Source organism: Maylandia zebra, linkage group LG3 (genome assembly GCF_041146795.1).
Source record: "Maylandia zebra isolate NMK-2024a linkage group LG3, Mzebra_GT3a, whole genome shotgun sequence".
Lineage (NCBI taxonomy): Eukaryota > Metazoa > Chordata > Actinopteri > Cichliformes > Cichlidae > Maylandia > Maylandia zebra.
In genome coordinates this window covers 48,561,127-48,580,563 of record NC_135169.1, presented here as the reverse complement: position 1 = coordinate 48,580,563, position 19,437 = coordinate 48,561,127, and the positions used below count along the sequence as shown (strand labels likewise).

At 39.6% G+C, this 19,437-nt stretch overlaps 2 protein-coding genes across 2 annotated transcripts in view; both read right to left on the bottom strand.

Annotated features, from left to right (window-relative positions):
• The window catches only part of tbc1d14 (TBC1 domain family, member 14), a 44,793-nt gene extending 44,046 nt beyond the window's left edge, over positions 1–747 (bottom strand). The window contains exon 1 of the mRNA XM_004567069.2: positions 597–747. The gene's annotated coding sequence lies outside the window, so the exon portion shown is untranslated. The remainder of the gene's footprint in view (positions 1–596) is intronic.
• A 173-nt stretch (positions 748–920) lies between these two features.
• On the bottom strand, positions 921–15,250 carry kiaa0232 (KIAA0232 ortholog). Its single transcript, XM_024799968.2, has 8 exons — positions 14,674–15,250; positions 12,311–12,878; positions 11,931–12,071; positions 8,454–8,523; positions 8,272–8,356; positions 4,792–8,143; positions 4,549–4,657; positions 921–4,121 (listed from the first exon to the last, which is right to left on the bottom strand). Exons 2-8 carry the CDS (start codon positions 12,545–12,547, stop codon positions 4,105–4,107), a joined length of 4,011 nt encoding a protein of 1,336 aa, XP_024655736.1. The 5' UTR covers positions 12,548–12,878; positions 14,674–15,250; the 3' UTR covers positions 921–4,104.
• Between the last annotated feature and the right edge of the window lie 4,187 nt (positions 15,251–19,437).

Genomic DNA, 19,437 nt, shown 5'->3' with positions numbered 1-19,437 from the left:
TAGCAAATGCATAATCATAATAAAGTAATATAGTGAACTTTAATTATTACTGCTACTATTATTAATGAAAGCTTTTATTTTGATTGTAGACATCAATATTATAAAAAGCTACACTTAAATGCTATGCTCAGGAATATCAACCTGTTTTCTGCATTGTTGTGGTGTAACCCCTCCCACCATGTCGCTAGCCTCCACCATTTTAACGAGAAGGCACAGATCAAGTCTGACAGAAGCAACACTCACACATGGGATAATCATTTATCTCGTTTGGTCATCTTATTAACACACATTGGGTTTGTTTGACAACCACAAACATCACATTCATTTTATTCTGTTACATTAGAAATATAAAATCTTAATGTGTATGTGTGGATAATCTCATAATGTTAAATATTTAGTCACAATTCTTCAGTGCAATGGATAAATTATTTAAGGCTGTTGCTGTTATATTAGCCTTTCAAAAACCAGCTAATAATGTGTTGGAAAACCACCTTTGGTACACAAAAGTATACAGGATCTTAAAAACATTGTCCGCAAGAATAAAAGCTGCAGTCTGACATGTGCTATAAATACTTAAGCAGTTGGCAGTGCCTCACCTGCTCTCTAGTGTCACCGTGAGGCTGACGAGCTAAAATGTAACGCTGCTCCTATTTCCTTTCAACACTCTAGATCAGGGGTGGGCAACTCCAGGCCTCGAGTCCAACACAGCTCCTTGATCCAACACAGCTGATTTAAGTGGCTAAATTAGCTCCTCAACATGTCCTGAAGTTCTCCAGAGGCCTGGTAACGAACGAATCGTTTTAATTCAGGTGTGTTGACCCAAGGTGAGATTCAAAACCTGCAGGACACCGGCCCTCGAGGCCTGGAATTGCCCACACCTGCTCTAGATAATGCAAAGACACAGGAACCTACAGACTGCATTTTGGTTTAATCCTTTATTATGTGTTAAGAAAATCCACAATGAAACAAAAATAATTTACTCAGGGTGAACATGAAATAAGAACACAGCTACGCAGGATACATAGGGTTCAGGAACATAGAGAAGAGGGAGGGCAAAGGAGCATCATCTACTTGGGAATGAACAGACGAGGAAAACTTGGGTTTTCTGTGCTGGATATGCTGTTCAGAACACAGCGCAGTTGAAAGTTTGCTTGTAAGAAGTCTCTCCGAACACATAAACCCTCTCTGAATGCGTTTACTCGTCACGTTTTGTTTCAAACACAGCCTATCAAAATGGAAGAGTTAAATACAGAACTCCCAAGTAAGTGTTTTTTGTGATTTCTTGCACACATTCACTGACAGTTTCACACACACACACACAGTCATAGCATTCTTTCAATCACTTTAACCTCACTCGTAAGTTTATTTTTTTTACCCATAATAATCCAACTAAAAAAGATGGAGTGTGATGTTTGCATGCTGTATTTTTAGAGACATTCCATAAGTTTGTTTTTTCTGTCCCATGTGTTCCTCACTCAAAAGCGATCCACATGCAAAAGTAACTAAAGGACATTTCTCCATATTCTCTTCAATGTTTCCATGCGCCAAGGTATTGCATAGGACTTGGGGCTCGTGGGACTCCCTTCCACATTGCTTATGCAATTTACAATGGCTTAGTTCTTTTTTCCCCCCTTCCTAAAACTACAGCTCTAAATTAATGACAGTCACCTCTGCTGTTTGGAAAGAACTCCTGTCAATAATTTGTTCAACATTTGAAGAAAATGTTTTACATTGATGCATCAATGCACTGCCACAGGTCTGAGTGTAGACTATGCAGTATGCTTATATTAAAAAATTCCTGAGTGTCTCAAAGAAAGGTGACAAGACCCTGAAGTTAAGTACCTTCCATTCAGCTACTTGGGGGGCCCTTTTTTAAAATCAAGCGGCATTGGACTAAAACTTTGGACCTTCAAATCTTAATTTTCTACAGAGCCATGTCAAAGCCATGCCCAAAATAAAAACACCTTTACCTGCGACAGTGCATTACTGTGTACACTGCTGACATGTACCCATGACAGAGGGATGATTTTGGTAATCTGTGCTTCAGTTTGGGGTATGATATGACAACAACAAAAAAAAAAAAAATTAAATATGAAAATAAAAAGAATATATACACACTGCTACTATCCTCAAACGAGAAGACAATAAAAGATCAGACAGAAAAACACCTTTTAGGAAACATGCTTATCTGCAAATATTTTGGGGTTTCAAAAGCAAAGGTCACACAGGGAGGCACATGTGCCACGACAAATTGGTAGCCAATTGGATCAGGGTTTTAGTTCAAGCTAGGCCAAATTAATGAAGGTGAAGCTCACCATACACATATTTAAAAAAAAAAAAAAAAAAAAAAAAAAAAAAAAAATCAACAACCACTCATTCTGAACCAGTAGTTTCACAAGTTCTATGTCAACACACACACACACACACACACACACACACACACACACACACACACTGACATTACTTAATATTTCATTTCAACATGATATAGTGAACACCAAAAGATAAAAATAAAATAAAAACAAAACCCATATGGAGAACAAAAAGCATTTGTACCTTAGTGTAGTTACGCCTTTTTTTAGATTGAACATTTGCCCCACCACTTACACTGCTATCAATCTGTTTAGCTGCAGCAGGGAGAACCAGTTTTGGCCTTTCCGAGGATGGATAGAAAATGAAGACATGCTACCTGCAAGTATTTCTCCTTCTGCTGTTACAGGAGAGTAAGACATCAGATAGGTTTCATTAAAATAAAAATCCAGCCAAATTAACTAGGAAGGGCAAGTTTTCTATTAATTTTCTTATAGGTTATCTGAGGGACAACAAATAAAATTTTTGTCATCTTTAAATCAAGAGTCATATAATAAAACTGCAACTTCAAAATATTTTGAACGTATTTATAGCACCAATAGTGTGTACCATTAAAATTACAAAAGAAACAGAGACCCCCCCCCCCCCCCCCAAAAAAAAAAAAAAAACAACCCACACACGCTCTCTCACACAACCTCCCACCCCAAATAAACAAATAAACAAACACAAAAAAAAAAAAACCAACAACAACAACAACATATCTCATTCAATTGCAATGCAGGTCTCTGGAGAGAAAAACAAAACATTAAAAGAAAACAAAGACTGTAGTCATGTCTTATCATGATGGGTTATTACCCCAAATCAAACGTTGCCCCCCAGTGTCTTTTACAGCATTGCATTTTCAAGTAGATTATTAGTATTTTTTGCCAAACAAAAAACTCATTTGATTTCCTTATTTTTATTCATTTGTTTAATATTTTTGCGACTCACAAACCACACTATATCTACTGCTGGATTCTAAAAAGACTATCACCATTCCAAAAAAAAAAAAAAAAATCTCTCACATGGGGAACAGAGATTCAGAATGAAGCTGCACACATTCTCTACTTCACATTCAGAAAGTCATCCAAACAAACTAAACTTTTAAACTGAACTCTTAAAAGTCTTATGGTGTCATTCAAAGAAAAAAAAAAAAATGTTGTATCGTCTTTCTGAACACAATCTTGTAAGTAGAGGATGCGATAGCAGTCGTTTTCACACAACTACAAAGGAGGAGTGAGGCTGGACAAACATACCGAACAACCATTCAAAGACCACCAACTACCAGAGACCTAATTCAAAAAGCAAAAATGGTGGTAACAAAATGGACAACAATAGAACAAAAGATTGTCCCTCCTGATAACTGTGAGACTTGAAAAGGGACCAGTGTACAAAAGAATCAACCCAAACAAATTCAAAAAAAAAAAAAAAATGCCTAAATGCTTAAAAATGCACATCCGCACATGGCATCACTCAAACACAGAACATATTTTTTTTAATTTTCCTATTTTTGTTGATCCGATTGTTGATTACACAAGGTTTTTTTTCTCCTTTTTTTTTTTTCTCCTTTTTTAAAGTTAGAAAATGAAAACCAACAGGGTTTATGCATTGTGGGATTTGGAGGGGCGTCTCAGAAAAAAAATGAGCCTAAATTAGGTTTTCCAGCTCTGAGATGACCCTGAATCATTGCTGGTAGAGAGGTCCAGTCACAAAAGGAGAGGAAGAAAGGTTTCCTCTCTGCAACAGGTAGAATATTCAAATGTTGCTGCTCCCTGGAGAAGGACAGAAAGAAAAATGGTCAGATTCTTAACTAGAACTAGACTAGACTAATGCTACAAGCAGAATGTCTCTAGATACCAGAGTAGCAAAATTGTAAAAGAAACAACTACAGTTTCGGTAAAGCAGACAATTATATGCTGAGAGAAAAACTTAATTCCAATAATCTCCCAAAAATAAAATCCCCTGTACAAGATCTTCAAAAAACTTGTCTCAAAGTCAAGTTCATTGAGATTCAAACTTGTCCACGTGGCCTCATTCTCAATTATACACAAACTTAGCAGCCCACGCAACCCACCCAACCAACGGGGTGATGACTATACCCCATCAGACTTTTACAGCTGAGAGGTAAAAAGTTGTTTCATGTGTTCTACACAATAATGGCATGAATAAGATAAGGATCTAATGTTTTCCAAGTTTTACCTGTGCACTGAGATCCAGGGAAGAGGGGGGAACAAGTTGTGTTCTGCCACCAGCACTCATCTTGCTGGTTCCCAGTTCCTTCCTGTTCACCTGTATTTAACAGAGAGAACTAAATAAAACAAATACACAGTTAGTTGTTTGTTTGTTTTTAAATCCGTATTCATCCAACAGATTGATTTCACAGCAAATGACAAAACACCGTGTAGAAATTGACAATCAGAAATCATTTGAATAAAGACTTACCTCTGCCACATCTCCAATAAAGTCGTAAGCAATCCCATACTTGGGAATGTGACCAGTTGGTGAACACGAGCAGAACCGCTTTTCTCCTGAAGATTCGTCTTTTTGAATCTTGGTGACTGAAGTGTCCGTCTGTCCACCTGCACTGGTAACAGCTGCTGCTGTTTTGCAGTCTAAGCAAATCTCTTGCTCAGCGATTGGCAGGAGGGTACTGGAGCCCTCCTGTGAATCCAGAGAGGTCTGAGCACTCTTCTCCATGCCAGACTTCTTTAATCTGGGTAAGAATTTACCAGATTCCAGTTCTGACTTTCCATAATAAGGGCCCTCGCACTCTGCGTCCTCCTCCAAAGGTTTCAGGTCTGCCTGAGGATCATCGAAGACGTCAACTGGTGCTAGGATGGGAAAACTTGTCTCCTCTTTGTCAGACTCAGCCTCAGAATCACTCGCTCCACCAGGGGACAACTCAGAGGCAGATATTGGTCGGAAATGGGTCCTGGGGGAAATACGAATGGCCCTGTACTGTGTCCGATTGATGCCATATATTCGAGGGTGAAAAGCTTCATTCTCAGAGTCTGAGCAAAGAATAGATTTTGGCTTGAACCCTGGACTGAATGACGCCATATCCTCAGGCTCAAAGGAACACTCAACATGAAGGACTTGAGAGAAGGGACTGTTCAGGTTGAAGGATGCAAATGGGTATTCTAAACCTTGATCCTCACTATGCAGGCCTCCATAAGATCCAAGCAAATCTTCATGGAAGATGAAAGAAAATCCCTTATTCAATCCATCGCCACCTCCTCTAATGGCCTGGTCACTCTGCCCAAAGGACACCAGTGGCCTCCACAGGGGCCTGTGCCCAGGTGCAAAGCAGCTGCTTGTGTTCATGAACACATCAGTGCCAGTGATGGTGAGCATATCTGAGCCTGAAGCAGATGCAGCTACAGCAGCGCACTGCAGCAAGTTATCTTGGGCATTACTTGGTGGCACAACAGCCCAATTCTTATCACCGCTTAGTGTCTTCAACTCTCCATATACCCCTCCTAGGATGAACGACGTGCTTTCCTTGTCAGAGTTCAAGTCCCAGGGCTTGGACGGAGTCATGTAATCCCCAGCACCATCTAACTTGGAGAGTTTGTTTTTGGCCAAGTCCTGCTCTTCTTTCTTGCCTTCCCACAGGTGGTATTCTGACCGCTGCACTGCTTTTTTCTGAGGTCCCTGAATTGGAGCTCCTTTCGCATGCACCTCCAGACAGCTGCAGCAGTAACCACCTGACTCCTCTGAGAAGAGGCCCTCACTGGATTTTTCTGCTCTTTGACGTGACGTTACAGATTTGCTGTTTCCAATTGCAGTCCAAATGTCTTTTATTATCCCTGAGGTGTAGTTATCACTCTGTTGGTTTGTGTTGTCCGAAAACATGCCGGTGCTATACTGTTTACTCTCGTCCTCTTCCAAAGCTATACCACAAATGGACTCCAATTTAGATTTTTTGGTGAAGGTCTGATTGGATGCTGTGCTAACACTGACCTCCTCACACTTACGGCCAGAGTCTTCTTGCAAAAAATCCAAGATTTCATCCTCGAGATATGTACTAGTCAGAGGAGGTATTATACAGTTAATCTCTTCACTGCCAATTTGAGCAACATCTTCTGCTGGAACGTTTCCTTGCTCATTATCAGAACGAGTCTCCTCCGAATGAGACCACGGACTGCACGTTCGCGTTGATAGGTTGGAACAGTGTTCAGTTTCGTCAAAGGCACTATTTTTGGTCCATATTAGCAAACGAGACTGTTTATTTGAATGTAGGTCGAGACAGCTACTAGAATCGGTGTTGTTTTCGTGACCAACGGTGAGTGAGTCGCATGGAAAAGGAAAAGTAGGACTGTCGTACTGCAGCTCGAAAAGAGAGAAGCAGGATTGTTCACTGGTGGCTTCAGGAACGGGGCACTCCTCCAGATGTCCTGACAGTTTGCTCAGTGTGAATGAAACACTATCGAGGAGAGGAGAGAGACGGATGGGAGAGTCTCCTATGAAGCTTTCTCCATCTATATCCTCTGAAGTAGATGGTGAATAACATCCCCAAACTTGCGCCATGTTTTCAAGATCCTCCATTAAATATCCAACAGATCCTGAAGCTTCCTGCATTGCACTTTTCCCTTGCTGCTCAAGGCCATCTAACACTAAACAACATTCTGCCTCAACGTCTCTTTGCTCTTTGCTTTTCTGTCGAATCATGCTTAAGATCCGACTCTCTTGTATTGAATCTGAGGCACTAGTATCCAATATGGATTGATAAATATCTACTTCATAGAAGTGAGTGAATTCAGACAGATGCTTGTCATCTAAATCTCTACTATCCTCTGGCTGAGGGCAGCTTGAGGTCCCAGTGAGTTCAGCAGCTTCATCGTCTGCTTCGCCAGGCCCTTCTACAAAGTGCCCATCCACAAATGAGCCTGCTGCTAGGTATGCTCTCTGGTACTCATTGGCGATGTAGATTCCCTGGATTCTCTCCGGCAGCCTCTCCATGTTGGTTGACAAGGAAAAGCCACCGGGAGAATCTACCTTGCTTCGATATTTTGTTTCCAGCTTGCTTTCTCTGCTGCTGAAAGGTATGAAATACTCTGTTATGGGCTCAGTGTACCAAAGTGGCTCCTCCATGTATTCTTTTCTGTTCCTGGCCTCAATTCCGGACTCTTTTGCTTCCACCCAGCCTGGATCTTTACGAATCTCTTTCAGCGGTCTCTTCCCCTTTTTGTAAGGCTGTGGTTGCTTGGCAGTGCCACCGGTGGTGCCACTACTGCTCCCTCCAGTGTTTCTTCGCTCTTCTTTATCAAGAACCTTCACCTGCAGCTTCACTTGCCCACTGTTGCGTGTTCTCCTGTTCTTTGCAGCCTCCCTGGACTTGTGCCTTATTCTAACTGCCTTGCTTCTTGATGACTTTGAGTCACCCTGGTTCCCACTTGAGCTTGAGCCTGCCTCACTAGAGCCAGAAGACCAAGATCTTGGTCGGTATTTGCCCTCAGATCTGTGTCTCATCTGTCTCTTAGAGTGGACAGTAGGTTTCTCCTCTGCTGTTGCACCACTGTGATATCTGTTTTCTTTCTCCTTCTTGCCTCGTCGTTGCTGGCCTCTCTCGCTGGTTACAGTAGTGATGGTACCACACGCCTCTAGGTTTCGCTCCTTTGCAGCCTCGCCTTCACTGTTGCAATCTTTGGGGGAAGAGGTGTCTGTGCTAGTTTGTGGGGCTGCAGAGGATGAGGAGCTTGAATACGTACAGGCCTTAGCCTTGTTCCACACTGTCATAATCTCCTGGAGACAAACAGATTTCTCTGACAAAGGAGGAAAGGCTTCATAATACCTGCAGATATAAGAGATGAGGAAATGGGAGTTACATGCAATTTAATTCAAATACAACTGCAAAAGGTCACCTTTATTTTTTAGTAAAACACACACTTTGGATGAAAACGCCCACATTATATAGCTTACATTTCCACCTGGTCCTTTGAAGAGGGGGACTCAACACGTTCTGGAGACTGAGAGCCATCAGATTTCCTTCTAATCTGTTTTTCCTCTGCACAAAACATTAAACACCAAAACATCACATTAGAACAATCACTTAATGTTTTTAAATGAAATGATTATAGATTTGATAACACAGGATATCAAACCTTTCTGTTTGTTTTGGATCTCCTTCAGTTTAGAGCAAAGCTCTTCAACAAGGCTTTCAATTCCAGAGTTCTGCACAGATGAAAAAGACAAAAAGATTAGAGATGCATATTTTTATACTGTACTTAATAATTCCCACAACGACCCAATTTTGGACAGCAAATCTCAACAATGAAATTTATCAAGATATTGCAGTTTTCTTGCTTGTTTAGTAACAATATAAACTGTTTTATAAAAAAAATATTTGTCATACATGGTTCAAAACAAGAAGATTTTAATATTAAATAAAGTAACCAGAATTAATGCAAAAATTATAGCTTTTTAATTATTTCATTCAGATGGAAGAAAAAAAAATGCCATCCAACCCTGCCGGTCCTTCTTTTAAAATAGTAATTGCTCCCGTTTGTTAAACTATGAATCAACTGTGATTAACCACAATATTTTAGAAAGCCAAGTTCCGTAGCCAAATGAATCCTAATTAGTGCTGTTCCTGTTAAATTGAGAAATCACTTAAATAGAACCCATCTGACAAGGCAAAGTAGACCAAAACATCTCAACACACTCTACATCATGTCACAAGGCTTTGGGACTCCAGCAAACCACGGTGAGAGACATTATCCACAAACAGAGTAAACACAGCTGTCTGGATGCATGCTGTCCAGGATACTACAGCTATGAATGGGGGGAAAAAAAATAAATAAATAAATAAAAAAAAAAAATATATATATATATATATATATATATATATATATATATATATATATATATATATATATATATATATATATATATATATAAATAAAAATTGCTCCTGCTGAAGACTGAAGATGGACACACAAAGTCATTTCACTGCGTGATATAAAAACATGTTGTACAACCAGGCTACGAAAGAGGATGCTAGCAGCTGGAAATGCATGACCCAAATATAAACAAATGATTTGACCAAGTGTGGTTGAAGCACCCGCTAGTTCAAATATGTAGGACAGGAAGAGCAAATGCTGAATGGAAATTACTAATGCAGCTGCATGGTAGCAACATAGGGGTGGTTGAAACGTCTGACAAGGTTGATTTCCTTTCGTTATTGCTAAACAAAAATGTTAAGCAGTTATTTTAATATAAAAAAATAAAAATACTGGCAACTGCCAGTGCTACCCCTCAGCCTGCTAGCACACACATCTAGGTTTGCTGTTATTGAGTTCACAAGATTTTCAGAAAACATGACCTTGACCTCAAAGTCAGAGGTCACTGAGATTCAAAATCCCAGATTTTTAGTAGATTGAAAATCCAACATCCCCAACATTCTCAAGTTATCGCATTCACAAAGTTTTTAGAAAACTTGACTTATTACCTTAACGTTGAGGTCAATGTCACTGGGATTTGAATTGATCCTAAAAAAAAAAATTTGACACCTACGGTATCAATTTCAAAATCCTATGTGTCTCATTCAAGTTATCACATTCATTTGGTTTTCAGAAAACTTGACCGAGGTTGAGGTCACTGAAAATCTCAGATTTTTTGGGTGTCCACACCAATCTCCCATCTACCCACCAGGTTGGTTGACAAGGATATCCCATTAGCCTTTAAGGCCAAGAGGTAAAAATGAGAAAATGATAATAAGTTACTAGAAAAAAAAAGGATGGGAAATGCTCTTCATTTACTTATAAATCCTGCTGCCTGCAAGCATCAATAAAATGTTGATCAGTAATTTTTCCCACGCATTTCAAAATTTTTTGGAACATTTGACACATTTTCTTGGAATATTATGATGTAATTTTGAGGCTCTAGAGTCCTCTCTTACATGGAACAAGGCATAACCTTCCCAAAAGTGGCTAGCCTAGAAAAATTACACTAAGACCCACTGCAGGCCTCACTTGCCTGAGTCATGGTCGGCATTCACGACAATAAAAAATAGACAGTGGGAAAAAAAATGGCACCCATTGAAAAGTTCCTTGGTGAAAACCATTGCCATCTAATTTGCCTGAATTAAAGCAAAGAGTGGGCCAAAAGCTGTCCACAGCAATGACTGCAGTTCTTGCTGTCAAGGGTACCAGAGGCAACATTTTTAATGCAACATGCAAGTGTGACAAAAAATGGGAGAAAACAAACAAACAAAAAAAGCACAATCCTGCCTTAGATAAGACTGCAGTGTTCCTAACACTACTACTCTTACCCAAATGAAAGAATGAAAAACACAAGATGGACATAACTTGAGCCAACTGAATTACAAAAGCTCAGGCATGCTCAGAAACAATTGTTCTATATTTAGCTTTGGTACAGAAATGCTTTCAAAATGATAGAAAAAAACCCCCAAAAAAAACCCCTCCACTAACGATAAATAATTGACTTACGCGTTTTTAACAATGTGCAGTTGCTACATATACTGTTACAATACACTGCTTCCTTCAACAGTTGAACAGAATGTGAAAAACAGTAACTGTAACAAAAACAACAACTTGTTTAAAATGCCAGCTTAAACCAAGGAGTCAGAGCAATGAGCGTGAAACAAATAAAAACAACCATTTCTCAACAGTTTCACATATTTGTTGTTCATTCTCCCAGACAACAAAATTTCTTCCCATACCACTTCATTAAAAGGAAACCAAAGTTTTCTCCTCCCTGTGTTTCCTCTTGCATCATTGTGCTAATGCTGGTCAGCTGACAACCCACAGACTCTGCTGCAATTCCGTGCACTGTGTACTAGTTAAAAAATAGAGTGCAGAGTCCAGTCCCCAGGGAGGAGCTCCACACTCCTCCCTCTTGCCTTGCAGATCCTTCCCCCTTTCTCCTTCCAGCTATTTACACTGTGTCATTCTCAGCTGAAGCACACACCCCTTACTACAGCTGACCATACATGAAAATGCCAGCAATTTTTTTTCTGCTGTTTTTCCCCTTCATAAAAATAGAAATGCAATCTAATTTATACTTGTGTAATACCTTAACCCCTTACACAAATTATGTTGATTTTGAAGGTCATTTAGAAGTCAGAATAGCACTATTTTATGTTCAATAAAAACTTAACTCCTGACAGTAATATACCCCTTCTAGTGCAGACTAATAGAAGGTGTGACCATCCAGCAAAAAAGGTGACTATGCATTTTCAATACAGATCTCCATTTTACACTGCTTTGGCTTCACATACTGACATAGCTTTATTCACAGTCTATCCACTGCGATTCAATCAATCAGGAGCTGCATGACTGCACCTTAACAAATGACAAGAATACTACAGTAACAGATTCCTTACATAATTAGCACCACCATGTCTCTTGTATTCAGACTGCTTTTCATTCACAAGTTTCCCAAAAAAATGGAGTCAGTGACAGTCACCGACAGGTTTATCAGGTTCCAAAGCAACAGTGATTTGAGTTCATCACTTTAAACCACAGAAAATAAAATCATTAAAAATAAAGCCTAAGTTGTGTCATAATGAACAGCTGAACAACCGCAGAATTACAAGGGCCAAGTAGAAGAAAGCTTACTTCATCAGATGCAGAGCGGAGACATTGCACAGCGGCTTGCTTCTTCATTTCCTCAAGACTCAGATCGGTCCCTCCCTTCTTCTTGCTCTTGCCCCATTTCTTCCCCGTTCCCTTCTCCCATCCCAAGAAGATGTCATTTTCCTTTCGCACACAAACCAAGAAAAGTCAATCACAAAGCATTTTAAAATGTAAAGGCAAAGAGCAAAACTCAAAAGATTCCTCTTTTGAATCAGTGGTACAATTGCCAGTTGAAAGAAAATCCACACTGTGAACCTCTCCTGGCAAACTGACTTATTCCGAGACATTTTTATTCCTACACCAGCAATGAAAATAATTGCTTTAGGGTAAAAGAAAATTTATTTAGATTTCTGAATTCTCACCTGGTCTTGTAGGTCATAATCATAACTGTCATGCAGGAGAAGACTGAGAACATAGCGGGTGTAAATCATGGCATCAATCCCGCACTTCTCAAGCTCCTGGCCTAGCCAGCTTTGCACTGGACCCAGCGAATGAAGCAGAGACATCTTTGAGGCAGGCAGGGGGCCCACAAGAGGGTAGGGGCAAGAGAGGTTCTCAGGAGGAGCAGGACCGTCTGAATCGGTGCTCACTGGACGCATGGGACCTCAGGTATTGGCCATTCTTGGGTAGAGCAACATTATGACAGGTATTTATTGTTGGGTGGTTGGTGGAGAAAGGTGCAGAGGCGATTAACCTATCTGAAAGAGGAGGCTGTCACTCCAGCAGTACAAACTACATGGGGAGACATGTAGAATGTTTTTTTGTTTTTGTTTTTTTTTTTATTGCTTTGAGCAAAAAGGGGGGATGTTACTCATCAGGCATGGCTTAATGCTGCTGATAGATTTCAGCTTCTGAGCAAAACACAAGACGTGTTTGCATTTTAGTCAGAGGGGTCCATTTTGTGGCTACGTCTTACTTCACCGGCACAACCTGAAACAGAGTAAACAAGTTTCTCACATATATTTTCAATGTAGAATGCAAGAGAGCATAGCAAAGCAGCGTGAATCAGGACCTTTTTTTAAATAAAATTTAAAAAAAATACATGAAGACACAAGTTTGCTCCTTTCAGCTGAATATAAGATGCATTTTATGGAGGAAACAAAGGAGCATTTAATGTTATAATAGGTTCAATTGTAGCATGTGTGTCAGATAATCAAATCTTTAATTTTTTTTTTGTTTCTATAAAATCTTAACAAGTATGCCCAATCTCTTTCAGCAGAATAAAAAGGTTTGTTTTAAGCAATGTTGCATTTCCTCAAAATATAGCCGACTGTGACCCTTCACATAATTCTCAAATGCTCATGCTATTCAGGTCTGCATGCCATTTAAGTGACAGACAAAGTGAAACATGTTTGTAGTGCAGGGCATGAAGAAATCCTTCCTGTTTGACTACTTTTGTGTATCACGATCACAAAACATCCGCATTGTTTCATGACTAATATCGCCAATAAGTTCTGTATTAGCGACAAATCCAACAGCTGAGTGTAACTGCGGGCAGTGAGCAGGGGAAGGCTCGTATAGCAGCGGTGGATTAGGACACCGACGTGAAGAGCAAATGGAGGCTGCGGCGATTTGATTGGCTCCAGTGCTCGTCATTCAGCGGTGGTATATTATAAGTTACGACATAAAAAGGTCGAGATATGAAGCCTTAGAGCTTGTCATCACGTGATTCCAGCGGCCGACACCTTTATGTATAAGAATGTTTATAGAAGTGCAGATGGACAGCAGCCGAAAGGTTAGCTAGCTCGAAAACTACTAAATATGGCTGACCAGTATCTCCAACCCAGCTGTTTCTTAAATGCACACCATCTCCGGCCGGCAGTTAGCTTTTCACTGCACGACACCAGACCAACTTTATCCAACAGTACTCAAATTATCCCACATGAGAAACAAATGCGTGCCGCTTTAGCGGGTTTATTGTGACTTAGCGCAAATATTAACTGACTTAACGTCACGCCGTTGAGCTACCGAGTGCGGCAAAGCAACTACAGGGAAATCTAGAAGAATATTTAGTATTAGTCAGAAATGTCATCACCATGCCAATATACCATTTAGTCTGGCATTAGCCAACAGCTGTGGCGTCAGCTAACGTTGCGCAGACTTATGCTATAAGAGTCATTTTGCAGTCAAACAGCAAGGTTAGCTTGACCACCGACCTTTAGCTAATAAGCCGTTAGCCAAGTTAGCTGCCGACAGCTTCTCATTTTTGGTCATAAGACGGATTTTAATATTAATGCGACTACTACCTAGCATACATAATTATAACGAAGTGTTTGTTTGATTTGGTTCGTTTCTTCTTTTTTTTAAATCTGAAGACTAACGCTACTGAAGTGGTGAGCAGGTAAACGGAGCTTGTTTCTATACGGTGACAGAGACCTGACAGTTCTCTATTAAATATATCAACACGCTAACATTTGAGCAACTTTCTGTAACACGGCACATGAAAATAGCAAGCACAGAGTCAAAACAAAACGGAGATGCGTTTTTATTAAAACCGAAACAACCATTACATAAGGTTAGCTACGCTTGTTGTTGTGACCGAGGGGGAGGAGGAGCGCCTGCCCGGTAGCCTACAGAGGACTTTCAGACGTTTCCCTTCAAAATTGTGCGTCATATCGTCGTATATAGGCAAAGCAGTAAGCTGCTTAAGCATGAAATACAGAGTAGGAACTAGGATATTTCAATGCGAAAAGAAAACTTCCATGTGAGTCGCTGGTTTACGTACCTGCCGTTGGCTGAAGTTAAGAGAAGCAGCGAGAGGGGAGCGGCTATTTCTCTCCCGCTGCTGTTCCGAGCTCGAGCTCTGGAATCTGTTCCAGTCGCATAGCTATCATGGACGCCGACAGAAATGGCGCTGTTTTCACGTCTGGTGCGTCTTCAACAGCGTCAAGGAAACTGGCGTCATTCGGGCTCAAACATCAGAGAAGGTCATACTGTGTCGAGACAGAATGCGCAGAGCCAAAATGTCCGCTGAGTAATGGCAGTTTCATTTAGAAACTGATCCCAAATGCACCGCCCTTTGCGTTCGTATCCAAGCAACAACGCAAACCGCTGCTGATCCTGCTCGTATGGGTTGAACCCTCCGCTGGGGTATTGCATCAGAAGGCCATCTAGTACTGTCAAAGGCGGGTCTGACGGGGTGTCCCCCACGCCCCCTGAAGGGTAGTTTCAATTCCGGCGTCCCCCCACTAAAAATTGCTGTTTTAACAAAGGAAACGCCAACATTCACTGCGTGGGAATACAAACTTGAGTTGAAACAAGAAGAGAGAAAATCACTGTGTCCTATAGTAAAACGGATGATACAAGTTAAATGCAAATTTCATTCAATAATGACGCCTTCTTGTCTGAGTTCTAAGAAATTGTAGATATTATTCAACAAATTTCATGTACACATTTTGGTACAATTAAATAACATTGTTCACTGTGACATGCTGTCTCGTTGTCATTTGAATGCCAATAATGAAGTAGTGTACTCTTAATTTGACACTTTTTCATAATATGTTTTTAATAAAGCAGGTTAAGTCTAAACTGATGCAGAACTGATGCAGGTGATGACCACGCTCAGCATATTTATCTGTATGATTCACAAAAACAAGTACATATGTCAGACAGTTTTGACCTTTTGCTCTTATCAATATGAGACAGCTGGAGCTTTATCTCATACTGTCTACCATCACTGGTTTGAGTGCAGCTTTTGAGTGTCACTTTTACCACTATTACTATTTATAGCTCTGCCATTCAACAAGAAAAAGATTTAATATTTAGGATTTTGTAACAAGAACAACCAGCATCTCCAGATTACTGCAAATAGGAAAAATTATGGTTCAGTGGCAGTAGTGTGTGTCCACTGGCAGTTATGGATCGCCCATCTACGTGCAGAGAGCATTTGTTGAGAAATGGCGGCGGTGTCAAAAATATGTGATGCAGCCAGTCCCACATATTTTTCTATGTGTTGTTATTAATCCATCAGCCAACTGTGGAGAAATTATAACATATGAATTAATAAAGTAAAACTGAGTGTTAAAAACAGCTACTGTCTGTAGTTTTCATGCTGTATTTTTTTCATCTTTGATGGGTTTTTTGTGCTTTTCTCTTCTACTGTATGTGTCAATCAAGTATTCAACCAATGCGCAGTGTTGTCCACATTAAGCAATACAGTTGAGAGCATGCTCATGTTTGTACAAATCCCCTCTCTGTAGGCAAATACAATCACATAATCATAAGACTGTGTATTTTGAGAGGGGGTTGATGGTGCTTGTTCTATGGACTGCCTTCTAATAAGGATCTATAGTGTGGCACTCTTTATCTGACCCCAGGGGTTATGACCTTTGTGCTGAGACGAGCCAAAGCCTATTGACCAGCTGTTTCTACCACCATGTGTGCAGATACACACACACAGCACAGTCTGCTTCAATCAGGTTAGCACTAATGGTGAGGGAGCACCCAAACTGCTAACTGTGACTACATCGTAATAATCACCACCACAATATTCCAAAATTAGCACCATTCAACATCAGACTGTGAACTTGGCAGCTGGCAAGTTAATGTCCCATTTGAACGTGTTGGAGAACTGTGTTGTAATACATAACTTTACCAGGGAAGTCCTGTAAAAATTCAGGTATGCAAAGCTAATGCACAACAGCCACATATGAATTTCTGTTTTGTCTGCAAGAGCACTGGGGCTAAAAAGTCAAATTCATATTGACTTTTTGTCACCTGGAGACTAAAGCCATGATGAAGTATTATAAGTTTTCAGCATCAACATTTTGTGCACACTGCAAATTCAAGATGTTTTTTTTTTTTCATTGTTTACTTTGTTCACTTTTTTTGCCTTTCCTGTTACATGATAACATCTCATGAAAGCCTCAGCCATGAGCACGGCAGCAGTTTAGCTCAAGGCTGTTTGACATCTTCACACGTATCTCATCACCAAATTTGCTCAGCAGCAACTATACACTGCCCAAGCGATTTGTGAGGATTAAAATACACAACGTTGGGCTTTGTGGAAAGTACGGTTTTGTAATACCACAAGTTTCCCAATACAAAGCACAGAGTCAGGTTAAAAAAAATCTAGCAGATCCTGATAGCCTAATCAATACAATCACTCAGGCAGTCTAAATTAGATGTATCAGTGTGCAAATTGAAATCAAATGTAATCTACAGAAACAAGAATCAAATGTAATAAAATATATATATATCAATTTTGGCCTAATTTTTGTCTTATTACAAGTTGGTTTCTTTAGTAAATTTAGTAAATCGTCCACTCTTCTCTCACCCCAAATGGTTGCGGCAGATGCCCGCCCCTCCCTGAGCCTGCTTCTTCCTGTTAAACAGGAGTTTTCTTCTTCCCACTGTCGCGAAAGTGCTTGCTCATGATTGTTGGGCTTTTCTCTGTATGTATTATTGAAGGGTCTAATTTACAATATAAAGCGCCTTGAGGCGACTGATGTTATGATTTCACGTTGTATAAATAAAATTGAATTGAATTGAATACGAACTGGATGTGGTACAGGATCCTCCATTCACAGAGCAACAGCTCAATCTGCTCTGCTCTTTGCTCTGACAGCTTTCTCATTTGCCAGTGTTAATTGAAAGTCAATTTGGAACAGATGGCAGAGTTAAAAGATGCCCCATAATCCTCTCAGCAAAAGGCGTTAGGGAAGTGGGGGTAGGGAAGTATGCCTCTGGGTGATAGCACTACAATGTTATGACAGTAAAATGTTTCTCATAATGCTATAGCTTTGCTTTTCAACAGAGCACACAGTAGCATTTCAAAGTGAAATTGGTTCTCATTCACATGGTGGGTCAAACCTTTTATTTGTCACAAGCATGAGAGCAACCAAAGCTGATACTGATTTGAGTTTTAAAATATAATCTCATTAGTTGAAGTTTCCTGCAAATTTCTCTATTTTCATGCTGTAAAAAAATATAAACAATCTCACAACTGAAAACTTCAATGAACATTCAAAGAAACTATATACAATGGGATACATACATTTCACGTTCTTGGAAACAACTAGCTCCCTTCGGTGAAGTGATTTACTACACCTGACTGCCTCATTAAAGGTCAATACTCGCTGTGTATTTTCAATTTAATTTAGCTATATAGTGTCAAATCACAATAACAGTTAGGGGCGCTTTATATTGTAAGGTAAAGACCCTATAATAATAAAGAGACAACAGAGAAAACCACAAAAATCAGATGGGCCCCTTATAAGCAACCACTTTGGCTACAGTGGGAAGAAAAAAATTCTTTTGAACAGGAAGAAACCTCTGGCAGAGCCAGGGTCTTGGAGACCCATCTGCCATGACCGTCTGGGGCTGATGAGAGAGAGACAGGGCAAAGACTAGTCCCCATTATTATTGCTGTCACCTGTAGTAACCTTCGCACCTACAGCATAAAGTGGCAAGTATTTTAAGGAGAATATTCTAGAAGATTGACATATGTCATTGTGGTATTTTTCAGGGCCCAACATTTTATTAATTGTGCAAAACCTAGATATTCAAATAAAATAGTGTAGAGAGTATAGCAGTCTTTATAAAGACTTTTGTGGGTTTTCAAGAAATTACAGCTTTTCTGAGGTTCTGTTTACGCTTTTTAAAGATAAGTCAGTTGACCATCTTTCAGATAAAGTATATAGAATAATTGAAAAATTTGTGCTTACCTCGCGAACCTGCTAACAATGCTAATATTGAGTCATGATATTTTGTAATTTGAGGTAAGCTATGTTGTTAAATTGTATAAGAAAAGGTCCCCCGTTTATGTCATTATTAGGTAGCACTTTATCAGTTGTACAGTAAACCACTCTATACATTTTATAGTACCTAAAGCTATTCAAAATAGCTCATATTAATAAGCTAAAGTAAGTTTTGTTGCTAGCAACACTAACAACACAACAGTAGTAGTAGTTTTCCTTTGTAAATAAATACTAGTAACAGTTAATCCTCAAGTAACAACTAGTTTGGGTTGTGCAGCCCTTTTAGTTTAATGATTTATACTTAATGTCTTAATTTAACTGTGTGATTTAGCCACTTAGCTATTGCTGCTGAGAGTAGCATGTGAAAAAATAAACAAAATTAATTTCAGTCAAATCTGTAAACACAATGAGCATAGGGACTTGACTTCATTAGGTTTGAGAAATTCACACCATGTTCTGAAAAAATGAATGCTGAAACTAAACTAAAATATATTATTAAAAAAACATGGAAAATACAAAACTAATAGTTTAATGATCATATTCCATATACTGTAAACAAAAATAAGCAAAGAATATAAGAAAGAATTTTAACTAGCGCAGTCAGCCCAGCATCAAATGCATCTGGTAGTTAGTAAAAACAAATTTTTATATAAAAACTAGTTCCTGTGCTGCAACCAGATTATCTGTGCTTTATGAGCACTTGTGTAACACACATGGTAAGAGATGGTATAACTGGGTCAAGTAAGTATTAGCTTGGTTACAAATAGCTAGTTCTACTAGCTCCTGATCCA

Coding starts and splice junctions, on each gene's coding strand:
- kiaa0232 (XM_024799968.2), bottom strand. CDS start 12,547: ATGCGTCCAGTGAGCACCGATTCAGACGGTCCTGCTCCTCCTGAGAAC. Junction 12,072..12,310: donor ATTATGACCTACAAGACCAG/GTGAGAATTCAG, acceptor TGTGTGCGAAAG/GAAAATGACATCTTCTTGGG. Junction 8,524..11,930: donor TCCGCTCTGCATCTGATGAA/GTAAGCTTTCTT, acceptor TCATCTGTGCAG/AACTCTGGAATTGAAAGCCT.